Below are 12,290 nucleotides of genomic sequence, written 5' to 3'. Positions count from 1 at the left end.
ATTGTAATAAAATTGTGTCCAGAGCGGGGAACTCTGAACGCCAGGGAAAGATTGAGGACAGATCGTGTTGGAACCACGCTCCCATGTATAAAATGCTTTGTTTCCAGTTACATCATACTCTGAGTAACACATTCTAAAATAAAACTAGAAAAACCCCAAAATGGGACTCCAATTGTGGAAAAAAAATCCCCCAAAAAGGATTATCAAATGTTGATGGCTCCAACAGAGGGAAACGGGGAAAATAACACACTCATAAATAAAGCGTGCTACTCTCTGCAGATTTGCTAATTAAATGCACAGCAGTGACATAATTCTTTCCAATAGCTCATTTTGGCCTAATAGATAACAGATCCAATTTATGTAGCTGTAATTGGCAAAAGGGGTTACCTACATTTTACTGTCTGTACAACACTTAGTTTAACTACTGAGTGATTTAAAGCAGTGGAGTTTTCAATAGAAATAAACATAACCACACTGGTTTCATATTTACGTGACGCAAAACTTTAAGTTAGGGCATTTACAGATAGCTACGGAAATCCACAAATTACTACAAAAATAGTTCTTGAAGGGATGTTGTACATTTTCTCCCCTTTAAGAGTCGATTTCATCTGCTGTAGTAAACAGTTAACAAAATGAAGGTAAATTTGTGATTTGTAAAGTGAAATAGCTACTGCTGCCTGTTGAATCAACCACCTTTATAGTGAAAATATGAATACTAGTTTTTCTACAGAAAATACAGCTGTAAACTATAACTTTAGAAGCAGCTGTATTTTCATCATTCCGGTGAGTCTGTGAAAGGGCAGTTGAAAATTTTAGCACCTAGGAACTGGCATTTATGTATACAGGGATAAGATACGGTTGTCGAACCTTCCTGCAAGCTCAGCTAATTTAAATGGGTTGTGGTTTCAATTGGCCAAACTTTATTTTATACACAAAAATAAAGAAGTAAATTTACACACATTCAATGCATACAGTCATTGAAAACTAGTTTAACAGTAACTACTGGCCTTTAAATTGTCATAAAACAGTAAATACATGCTAGATTAAATGATGTTTGTAAAGCAGAGCTTAATCTGAAAAGAATATACAGATTAGGGTTATAAGAGTTTAAACATTGAGAGAGAGAAAAAAAAGCAATGGACCCAATCATGTTGTAACCTAGGTTTCCTTCTCTGAGGCGAATTAGAGACGGTTATAAATGGGTCAGAGTGTACAATCAATGCCAGTGTGGAATATAGCAGTTAAGTCTGCACTTTTACCGACACTTTTCAGAATTAAATTTACTACATATTACAACCTCAAAAGAGTTTGTCCCTTTAAAGGGGCATTCTAATGTATTTTAGCTTAAATGAGATGAGCTTACTATGCATTTAACCACACCACCACCAATCATCTTGTGGCCCTCAAAGCAGACTTTACTTATGTATGTAACCTCTCTCCTGACACTAAACAAGTACTAAGCGTAGATCACTAAAGCAACAAACACATTCTAATCAAGAGCAAAAAACAAGAGGGCGACCCCTAGTGCAGATCAATGATGAACCAATGGTGAAAATCTGTTAGTACTGACGAATGGATACTCACAAGATGAATTGCACCCTGAAGTGCAAATATGGCATACTAGGAATATTATAGTGTCCTAGTGCACAAATCCAACCCAAAAGAGGCACTGTCGTGATGACAAATGGACTTTAGGTATATGAGATGGACATCAGGATGGTGGAAAAGATAAAGAGAACTCCAGTATCGATAAAAAAATATTTAATAAAAAGATAAAAAATGTACATACACAGATCAACAATGATATCTGTTTGTAAAATTGCTACGCGTTTCTAAGCGTTAACCACGCTTTTTCCTCAGGCAAAATCATTTGCCTGAGGAAAAAGCGTGGTTAACGCTTAGAAACGCGTAGCAATTTTACAAACAGATATCATTGTTGATCTGTGTATGTACATTTTTTATCTTTTTATTAAATATTTTTTTATCGATACTGGAGTTCTCTTTATCTTTTCCACCATCCTGATGTCCATCTCATATACCTAAAGTCCATTTGTCATCACGACAGTGCCTCTTTTGGGTTGGATTTGTGCACTAGGACACTATAATATTCCTAGTATGCCATATTTGCACTTCAGGGTGCAATTCATCTTGTGAGTATCCATTCGTCAGTACTAACAGATTTTCACCATTGGTTCATCATTGATCTGCACTAGGGGTCGCCCTCTTGTTTTTTGCTCTTGATTTTCAGAATACAGATATCCCTTCTGCATTTGGGAGGAGCAGCCCTCTAAGCATAGTGCACAGTCAGCTGGGACACTGTGAAGTTCCCAGATTGCTCATCTAGGCATTACCTTTGCCTTTCCACATTGTGAGTATGCTTACTTTTGCATTATCTCCCTTATAAAAATTGGCTACACTAGGAGGCGCCCTTCTCTTTTCTTTCTGTAAACACATTCTAATGAATTAAAGGGACAGTCTACACTAGAATTTGTATTGTTTAAAAAGATAATCCCTTTACTACCCATTCCCTAGTTTTGCATAACCAATAGTTATATTGATACACTTTTTACCTATGTGATTACCTTGTATCTAAACCTCTGCAAACTGCCCCCTTATTTCAGTTCTTTTGACAAACATTCATTTTAGCCAATCAGAGCTGGCTCACCTGAACTCCATGAGCAAAGTGTTATCTGACACACATGAACTAACACCCTCTAATGGTGAAAAACTATCAAAATGCCCTAAGAGAAGAGGCCAGAGCTCAGAAATTAGCATATGAACCTCCTAGGTTTAGCTTTCAACTAAAAATACCAAGAGAACAAAGCAAAATTGGTGATAAAAGTAAATTGAAAAATTGTTTAAAATTACATTCCCTAACTGAATCATAAAAGTTTATTTGGACTAGACTGTCCCTTTAAGCATGGAATAACCCCCCCCCCCCTTAAAAGAAAAATGCCACTCATAGATCTCTTAATACATGGACACCCCCCCTCAAAGCAAATAAATATAAAATACTTTTTTTTTTTGGGGGGGGGATGCTTACGACTAAATAGTTTGGTAAAGAAAATTCCACGGATCATCATCCTTACTTGTGGGATTACACCTCCTGGTCAGCAGGAGGAGGCAAAGAGCACCACAGCAAAGCTGTTATATAGCTCCTCCCTTCCCTCCCACTCCAGTCACTCGACCAAAGTTAGGAAGAGAAAGGAAAAGCCAAGGTGCAGAGGTGTCTGAAGTTTCCAAAAATTAATAACCTGTCTCATAGAACAGGGCGGGCCGTGGACTCATCGTGTCTAAACAAATTTATCAAGTAAGCATAAATTTTCTTTTTAAATACACAATGAGTCCAGGGATCATCATCCTTACTTGTGGGATACAATACCAAAGCTAGAGTACACGGATGATAAGGGAGAGACAAGACAGGGAACCTAAACGGAAGGCACCACTGCTTGAAGAACCTTTCTCCCAAAAGCAGCCTCAGCCGAGGCAAAAGTATCAAATTTGTAAAATTTAGAAAAAGAGTGAAGAGAAGACCAAGTTGCAGCTTTACAAATCTACTCAACCAAAGCATTTTTGAATGCCCATGAGGAAGCAACAGCCCTAGTGGAATAAGCCGTAACTCGTTCAGGAGGCTGCTGTCCAGCAGTCTCACATACCAAGCGGATGATACTCTTCAGCAAAAAAGAAAAAAAAGAGGTAGCCGTAGCTTTCTGACCCTTAAGTTTTCCAGAAAAAATTATAAACAGAGAAGAGGATTGACGAAAATCCTTAGTTGCATGAAGGTAAAATTTTAAAGCACGTACTACGTCAAAATTGTGTAGAAGACGCTCCTTCTGAGAAGAAGGATGAGGACACAAGGAAGGAACAACAATCTCCTGATTAATATTCTTGTCTGAAACAACCTTAGGAAGAAAACCAAGTTTAGTACGTAACACCACCTTATCGGAATGAAAAATAAGGTAAGGTGAATTATATTGTAATGCCGAAAGCTCAGACACTCTTCGAGCAGAAGAAATGGCAACAAGAAACAAAAAACTTTCCACGATAACTTAATATCTATAGAATGCATAGGTTTAAACGGATCCCCTTGAACAACTTTAAGAACTAAATTCAAACTCCATAGAGGAGCAATTGGTTTAAAAACAGGTCTGATTCTAGTCAAGGCCTAACAAAAAGATTGAACATCTGGAACATCTGCCAGACGTTTGTATAACAAAATAGATAAAGCAGAGATCTGGCCCTTTAGGGAACTCGCCGATAATCCCTTCTCCAATCCTTCTTGGAGAAAAGACAAAATCCTAGGAATCCTAACTCTACTCCAGGAGTAGCCCTTAGGTCACACCAATAAAGATATTTACGCCATATCTTATGGTAAATCTTCCTAGTTACAGGTTTATGTGCCTGAATTAAGGTATCTATGACCGAATCAGAGAAACCTCGCTTGGATAGAATCAAGCGTTCAATCTCCAAGCAGTTGGCTTCAAAGAAACTAGATTCGGGTGAAGGAAGGGTCCCTGAATGAGAAGATCCTTCCTCAATGGAAGTGTCCAGGGAGGCAGAGATGACATGTCTACCAAGTCGGCATACCAAATCCTGCGAGGCCACGCAGGAGCGATGAGGATCACATACACCTTCTCCTGTTTGATCTGAGCAATAACCCGGGGAAGAAGAGAAAACGGGGGAAATAGGTATGCTAGGTTGAAGGACCAAGGAACCGCTAAGGCATCTATTAGCTCGGCCTGGGGATCCCTGGACCTGTATCTCGGGAGTTTGGCATTCTGACGAGACGTCATGAGATCCAATTCCGGCTGACCCCATCTGAGAATCAGCCTGGAAAATATTTCTGGATGGAGTTCCCACTCTCCCAGATGAAAAGTCTGTCTGCTCAGAAAATCCGCTTCCCAGTTCTCCACTCCTGGGATGTGGATTGCCGACATATGACAATAATGAGTCTCCGCCCTCTGGATTATCTTTGCTACTTCGGTCATCGCTAAGGAACTCCTTGTTCCTCCCTGATGATTGATGTAAGCCACTGTCGTTATGTTGTCCGACTGGAATCTGATGAATTGAGCCGAAGCCAACTGAGGCCAGGCTCGAAGAGCATTGAAGATTGCTCTCAACTCTAGGATATTGATGGGAAGGAGAGACACTGTCCGAGTCAACACTCCCTGAGCCTTTAACTGCTCCCCAACATAAAAGGCTGGCGTCCATTGTCACAATAACCCATGATGGTCTGCGAAAGCACGTCCCCTGGGACAGATGATTCAGAGACAACCACCATTGAAGAGAGTCCCTTGTCTCTTGTTCTAGGGTTATTCGAGGAGACAAATCCGTATAATCTCCATTCCATTGCCTTAGCATGTTTAACTGCAGAGGCCTGAGATGAAACCGTGCAAACGGTGTGATGTCCATTGCCGCTACCATCAAACCGACTACCTCCATGCATTGAGCCACTGATGGCCGAGAAGTGGAATGAAGTGTTCGACATGTATTCAGAATCTTTGACTTTCTGACCTCTGTCAGAAAAATCTTCATGGATATGGAGTCGATTAGAGTTCCTAAGAAATAAACCCTTGTCTGCGGAATTAAACTCTTTTCCAGATTTACCTTTCACCCGTGAGTTCTCAGGAAGGATAGCACAATGTCAGTATGGGATCTTGTTTGCTGAGAAGATGATGCCTGGATTAGAATATCGTCCAGATAAGGCGCCACTGCAATGCCACGTGGTTTTTGAACCGCTAGCAGAGACCGCAGAACCTTTGTGAAAATTCTGGGTGCCGTGGCTAGACCAAAAGGAAGAGCCACAAACTGAAAGTGTTTGTCCAGGAAGGCAAACCTCAGGAATTTGTGATGATCTCTGTGGATAGGAACATGAAGATATGCATCCTTTAGATCTACTGTTGTCATAAATTGACCCTCCTGGATCAATGGAAGAATGGTACAAATAGTTTCCATTTTGAACAATGGAACCCTGAGAAACTTGTTTAGACTCTTGAGGTCTAGGATAGGTCTGAAGGTTCCCTCCTTCTTGGGAACTACAAACAGATTTGAATAAAAACCCTGTCCCTGTTCCTGTATTGGAACGGGACAAATTACCCTCATGAAAGAGGTCCTTTACACAATGTAAGAACGCCTCTCTTTTTATCTGGTCTGCAGATAATCTTGAAAGAAGAAATCTTCCCTGGGGGGGAATTTCTGAATTCCAGTTTGTATCCCTGAGACACTATTTCTATAGCCCAGGGATCCTGAACATCTCGCACCCAAGCCTGAATAAAAAAGGAAAGTCTACCCCCTACCAGATCTGGACCCGCTCCTTTTTTAACCATGCGGTTCAGCACCCTGCCCAGAGAACTACGTAGCAGCTGCGTTCCTAGTAAAACCAGAACAAGTGTCAAGTAAACTGGGCAACATCTAAGAAGCGCACAAACATAAGCCCCGCCCCTCGTGGACATCTATACAGTCCGTACCGGGAGATTAATAATAAAAAATGTCCGGTAGAGTCCCCTTAGCCTAGCCCAGTTTAAGTACCCATGCTGTCTTCATGGGAAACCCCCTTCATCTGAAGAGTCTTAAATCCCAGAGAACTAAAGCTTTAACTTATGAGTGCAGAGTCCCCTCTGAGCTTAACCAAGTGTCCCAGAATCACAAGAAACTGCACTTACCTCAACGCTGTCTGACAGCAAGACAGCTCCATCAGGTGTAGGAGGTCCTCTCCCTCCCATAGCCCTGTGGAAACAGATAGGGCCTGATTTAGATATCACTTAGGCTATCATCAAAAGGGCAGCATAATCATATGGGAGGCACAGTGAGAATTATGTCCCACCAGTTCCCATTGCTCTAAAGCCACCAATTGCTCTTCTGTAGAGACTGATATGGACTACGGCTACACCCTAAATAAAACAGCACAATCTGGCACTGTTTTTAAAATAAAAAACTCTTGATTGAAGAATCAAAAAGTAACACCTCACTTTGCCATCTCCTATCACTAACACAGGCAAAGAGAATGACTGGAGTGGGAGGGAAGGGAGGAACTATATAACAGCTCTGCTGTGGTGCTCTTTGCCTCCTCCTGCTGACCAGGAGGCGTAATCCCACAAGTAAGGATGATGATCCGTGGACTCATCGTGTCTTTAAAAATAAATTGTTTGCTTATCTTAGTATCACAGTTTTGGTGTGTGTGAAGAGCAATGCAAAGTGTGGACAGGAAGTAACATTCCTCCCCACCATCACGTAGCTAAATATCTTTATTAACTGCATGAAGATGGTGTCTGCTCTAATGGGAGACAGTCCTACTTGAAAGAATTAAAAATTTATTAAATAATGTAGCAAAAATAGACTTTGTTGAGGTTTCTCCCAGCACATACAAGACATGCGCAGCAACAATATAGAAACTGCTCAGTGACCCATAATAATTTACGTGATAACCTTTGTATTAGGAATCCATATGCATTTCAGTTGGCTTAATCAATTGTGTCTTTAAAAGGAAAGTTTACTACAGATTTTTTTTATTGTTTAAAACAATAGATAATCCCTTTATTACCCACTTCCCAGTTTTTGCATAGCCAACACTGTTATATTAATACTTTTTACCTCTGTGAATACCTTGTATCTAAGCCTCTACAGACTGCCCCTTATCTCAGTGCTTTTTACAATCTTGCAATTTAGCCAATCATTGCTGACTCCTAGGTAACTCCCCCTTATCTATATGGCACACATGAACTAGTGATGTCTAGCTGTGAAAAACTGTTAAAATGTACTGAGATAAGAGGCGGCCTTCAAGGTTTTAGAAATCAGCATATAAGCCTACCTAGGTTTAGAACAAAGCACATTTGAAGATACAAATAAATTAGAAAGTTGTTTAAAATTGCATGTCTTATCTGATCTGAATCATGAAAGTTTAGTTTTGACTAGACTATCCCTTAAATTTAACAAAAACACAAATAAACGTTTTATTTAATTCTAGAAGTAATAACATTCCATAGCCAAGTTCTAAGAAAGAAATACCCTAATTAAAGACGTCAAAGGAGTATTTTAATATTATATTTATCCCCCTTGGGTTTAAATCTGCACAAGAAAGCTCATGCACAGAGTTGGCACTTTAATGAATATAAAATAGTTTATTAAACAAACGTTTGTTCTAATAAATATACCGCTGCTATGACCACAAAGACCAAATGGAAAAGACAACAAGAATTATGAGATGGTTTAGTGCTAACACTGTGTGCACACAAGGGGGAAGTCTCTTCATCACAGGAACCACAGCATCTCCCTCCTGCTCTGCAGCTTATTGGTCATTATCACTAGAGTTTGTTCAGTTTTCCTCCTCAGAAGAAAGGCCTTCAATCTCATCACGGTCTCCTCCTATCGCCATCCAAAATGCTTTAGCAACCTAAGTGAACAAAGACAACACAACTAATCATGTGTAGCGAGTTGAGAATCAATATCTGAGAGACATGATTAACCTAAAGGAGACTTCGTTACACCGGTTTAGTATACATATTAAAGGGTGAGAAATTACACTTTCTAAGATTACAAAAGGGAGAATGGTTTAAAAGGGACATGGAAGTCAAGATAGCACCTACATTTTAAACTAAAAAAAAGAAAAGTTATGCTTACCTGATAAATGTATTTCTTTTTTGACACGATGAGTCCACAGATCATCTTAATTGCTATTGGGAATACCACTCCTCCCCTGCAGGAGGCGGCAAAGAGCACCACAGCAAAGCTGTTCAATATCCCCTCCCTAAAGGAGAGAAAGGAAGAAACAAGGTGCAGAGGTCTCTGAAGTTTATAATAACCAACAACCTGTCTTAAAAAACAGGACTCGTGTCAAAAAAGAAATAAATTTATCAGGTAAGCATAAATTTTGTTTTCTTTTTAATGACACGATGAGACCACGGATCATCTTAATTACTATTGGGAATCAATACCCAAGCTAGAGTACACAGATGATACGGGAGGAACAAGACAGGGAACCTAAACGGAAGGCACCACTGCTTGAAGAACTCTCCCAAAAGCGGCCGCAGCCGAGGAAAAAAAGTGTCAAATTTTGAAAAGGTATGAAGAGAAGACCAAGTCGCAGCCTTGCAAATCCGTTCCACAGAAGCCTCATTTTTGAATGCCCACGAGGAAGCAACAGCCCTCGTGGAATGAGCCTTAACTCTCTCTAGAGGCTGCTGGCCAGCAGTCTCATATGCACGAATGATACTCTACAGCCAAAAAGAAAGAGAAGTAGCCGTAGCCCTCAGACCCTTACGTTTTCCTGAAAAAAACACAAACAAGGCAGAGGACTGAAGAAAGTCCTTAGTTGACAGCAGATAAAATTTTAAGGCACGAACCACGTCCAAATTCTGCAAAAGCCGTTCCCTCTGAAAAGAAGGATTAGGACACAAGGCAGGAACAACAATCTCCTGATTAATTTTCCGATCAGAAACCACTTTAGGAAGAATCCCAATTTAGTACGTAAAACTACCTTATCTGAATGAAAAATAAGGTAAGTGGACTCATACTGCAATGCCGAGAGCTCTGACACTCTACGAGCAGAAGAGCTACAAGAAATAAAATTTTCCAAGATAACAACCTAATATCTAAGTAATGCATAGGCTCAAACGGAGCCCCTTGCAGAACTTTGAGAACCAAATTAAGACTCCATGGAGGAGTAACTGACTTAAACACAGGCCTGATCCTGATCAAAACCTGACAAAAGGATTGCACATCTGGAACATCACAAAATAGATAAGGCAGAGATTTGACCCCTTAGGGAACTTGTAGATAATCCTTTCTCCAAATCCTCTTGGAGAAAAGACAAAGTTCTAGGAATCATAACTCTACTCCAAGAGTAGCCCTTGGATTCACACCAATAAAGCTATTTACGCCCTATCTCATGGTAAATCTTTCTAGTTACAGGTTTACGAACCTGAATCATGGTCTCAATGACCGCTTGGATAAAAATAAGTGTTCAATCTCCAAGCAGTCAGTTTCAGGGAAACTAGAGTAGGATAAAGGAAAAGTTCTTGAAGTAGAAGGTCCTTCCTCAACTGACAATTCCAAGGTGGCAGAGATGACATGTCCACCAGATACGCATACCAAATCCTTCGAGGCCAAGCTGGTGCAATGAGGATCACCGAGGCCCTCTCTTGCTTGATTCGAACAATGACTCGAGGAAGAAAAGCAAACAGAAGAAATAGGTATGCTAAATTGAAGGTCCAAGGCTCCGCCAGGGCATCAGTACCGCCTGAGGGTCCCTGGACCTCGACCCGTATCTCGGAAGCTTGGCATTCTGCCGAGATGCCACGAGATCCAATTCCGGCTGACCCCATCTGAGAATCAGGCTGGAAAACACTTCCGGATGGAGTTCCCACTCCCCCAGATGAAAAGTCTGGCTGCTCAGGAAGTCCGCCTCCCAGTTGTCCACCCCTGGGATGAGGATCGCCGACAGACAGCAAGAGTGGGCTTCCGCCCCCTGAATTATGTTGGTTACCTCTATCATCACTAAGGAACTCCTCGTTCTCCCCTGATGATTGATGTAAGTCACTGAAGTTATGTTGTCCGACTGGAACCTGATAAACTGGAACTAGGCTAACTCCAGGCCAGAAGAACATTGAAGATCGCTCTCAGCTCCAGAATGTTTATGGGTAGAACAGACTCTGACCGAGTCCAAACTCCCTGAGCCTTTAGGGAGCCCCAGACTACTCCCCATCCTAGAAGGCTGGCATCTGTCGTCATAATCACCCAAGATGGTCTGCGAAAGCAGGTTCCCTGGGGGAGATGATCCAGAGGCAACCACCATTGAAAAGAATCCCTTATCTCCTGCTCTAGTATTATTTGAGGAGACAAGTCCGCATAATCTTCGTTCCATTGCTTGAGCATGTTTAACTGCAGAGGTCTGAGGTGAAACCGAACAAACGGGTTGATGTCCAATGCCGCCTTTATCAGCCTGATACCTCCATGCACTGAGCCACTGATGGCCAAGGAGTGGACAGCAGAACTAGATCAGAATCTAAATCTTTGAATTCCTGACTTCTGTCAGAAAAAACTACCTTGATAGGGAAGCTAATGTTCCTAAGGAAGATACCCTTGTGTTTGGAACTAAGCAGCTTTTTTCAAAATTTACCTTCCAACCGTGAGATTGCAGGAAGGAAGACAATATTGCTGTGAGGAATCTTGCTTGTAGAAAGGATGGCACCTGGACCAGGATTTCGTCCAGATAGACCACCACTGCAATGCCCCGTAACCTGAAGCACCGCCAACAGCGAACCCAGAACCTTTGAGAAAATTCTGGGAGCTGTAGCAAGACCAAAAGGAAGAGCCACAAATTGGAAGTGTTTGACTAGAAAGGCAAACCTTAAAAACTTGTGATGATCCTTGTGAATAGGAAAATGTAGGAACGCGTCCTTTAATTCCACTGTTGTCATTAACTGACCCTCTCTTGGGCCAAAGGAAGAATGGAACTAATAGTTTCCATCTTGATTAGACTCATGAATAAAATTAGTCTGACGGTTCCCTCTTGGGAACCACAAACAGAACTGAGTAGAAACCCAGACCTCGTTCCTGCTTTGGAACAGAAACTATCACTCCCAGGTCGGAGAAGTTCCATACAAGTGTAAGAATGCCTCTCTTTCTGTCCGGTCTGCAGAAGATCTTGAAGGCAAAACCTGCCCCCGGGAGGAAAAATCTTAAACTCCAGTTTGTATCTACTTTTTAAACGAGGAAGAAAAGCCTTAGAAGGATAAAAGGCTGAGTGGACCTTTGATTCAACAGCAGGCCTTTTTGAACTGCATTCCCCTATTCCAAGACTGATTGGGTCTCCAGGAAGGCTTGGACTGCTCCCACTTGGTAGAGGGGGTAGAAGAATTTTCCTTAAAAATTCAATAGGAAATAAAATTACTCTGACGTCCGATTTATTTCTCTTATCCTGAGGGAGGGATAGCCCTTACCTCACGTAATATCAGAGTTATCTCCGTCAAACCAGGTCCAAACAAGGTCTTTCCCTTGTAAGGAATCCCCCAAAAATGTAGACTTAAATGAGACAGCCGCAGACCAGGATCTTAACCCTAACACACTGCGGGTCATTGTAGGAAGCCTGAAATCTTAACATCCCCTGAAGGCAAACATCTGTAGAACAGAAGTTGGATAACTTCAAGGCCCCTATCCAGTCCTGGATTTTTATGAGGGAAGTGTCTGTCCAATAGAAATAGACAACACATTAATCCATTATGCTGCCGCACTAGTGATGTTACCACTGCAGGTAGTCATTGTAAACCCTAGTGTACATACATTCTTTTACCTCC

General features: G+C 41.3%; 1 protein-coding gene across 1 annotated transcript in view; it reads right to left on the bottom strand.

The window, feature by feature from the left end:
- Window positions 1-8,090: 8,090 nt before the first annotated feature.
- Window positions 8,091-12,290, bottom strand: part of AAGAB (alpha and gamma adaptin binding protein) — a 149,886-nt gene continuing 145,686 nt past the window's right edge. The window contains exon 10 of the mRNA XM_053718519.1: window positions 8,091-8,389. Within this exon, the coding sequence (XP_053574494.1) occupies window positions 8,312-8,389 (78 nt within the window). The 3' untranslated portion in view covers window positions 8,091-8,311. The remainder of the gene's footprint in view (window positions 8,390-12,290) is intronic.

This window comes from Bombina bombina, chromosome 6 (assembly GCF_027579735.1).
Source record: "Bombina bombina isolate aBomBom1 chromosome 6, aBomBom1.pri, whole genome shotgun sequence".
Classification (NCBI taxonomy): Eukaryota; Metazoa; Chordata; class Amphibia; order Anura; family Bombinatoridae; genus Bombina; species Bombina bombina.
This window is presented reverse-complemented; position numbering and strand designations above follow the sequence as displayed.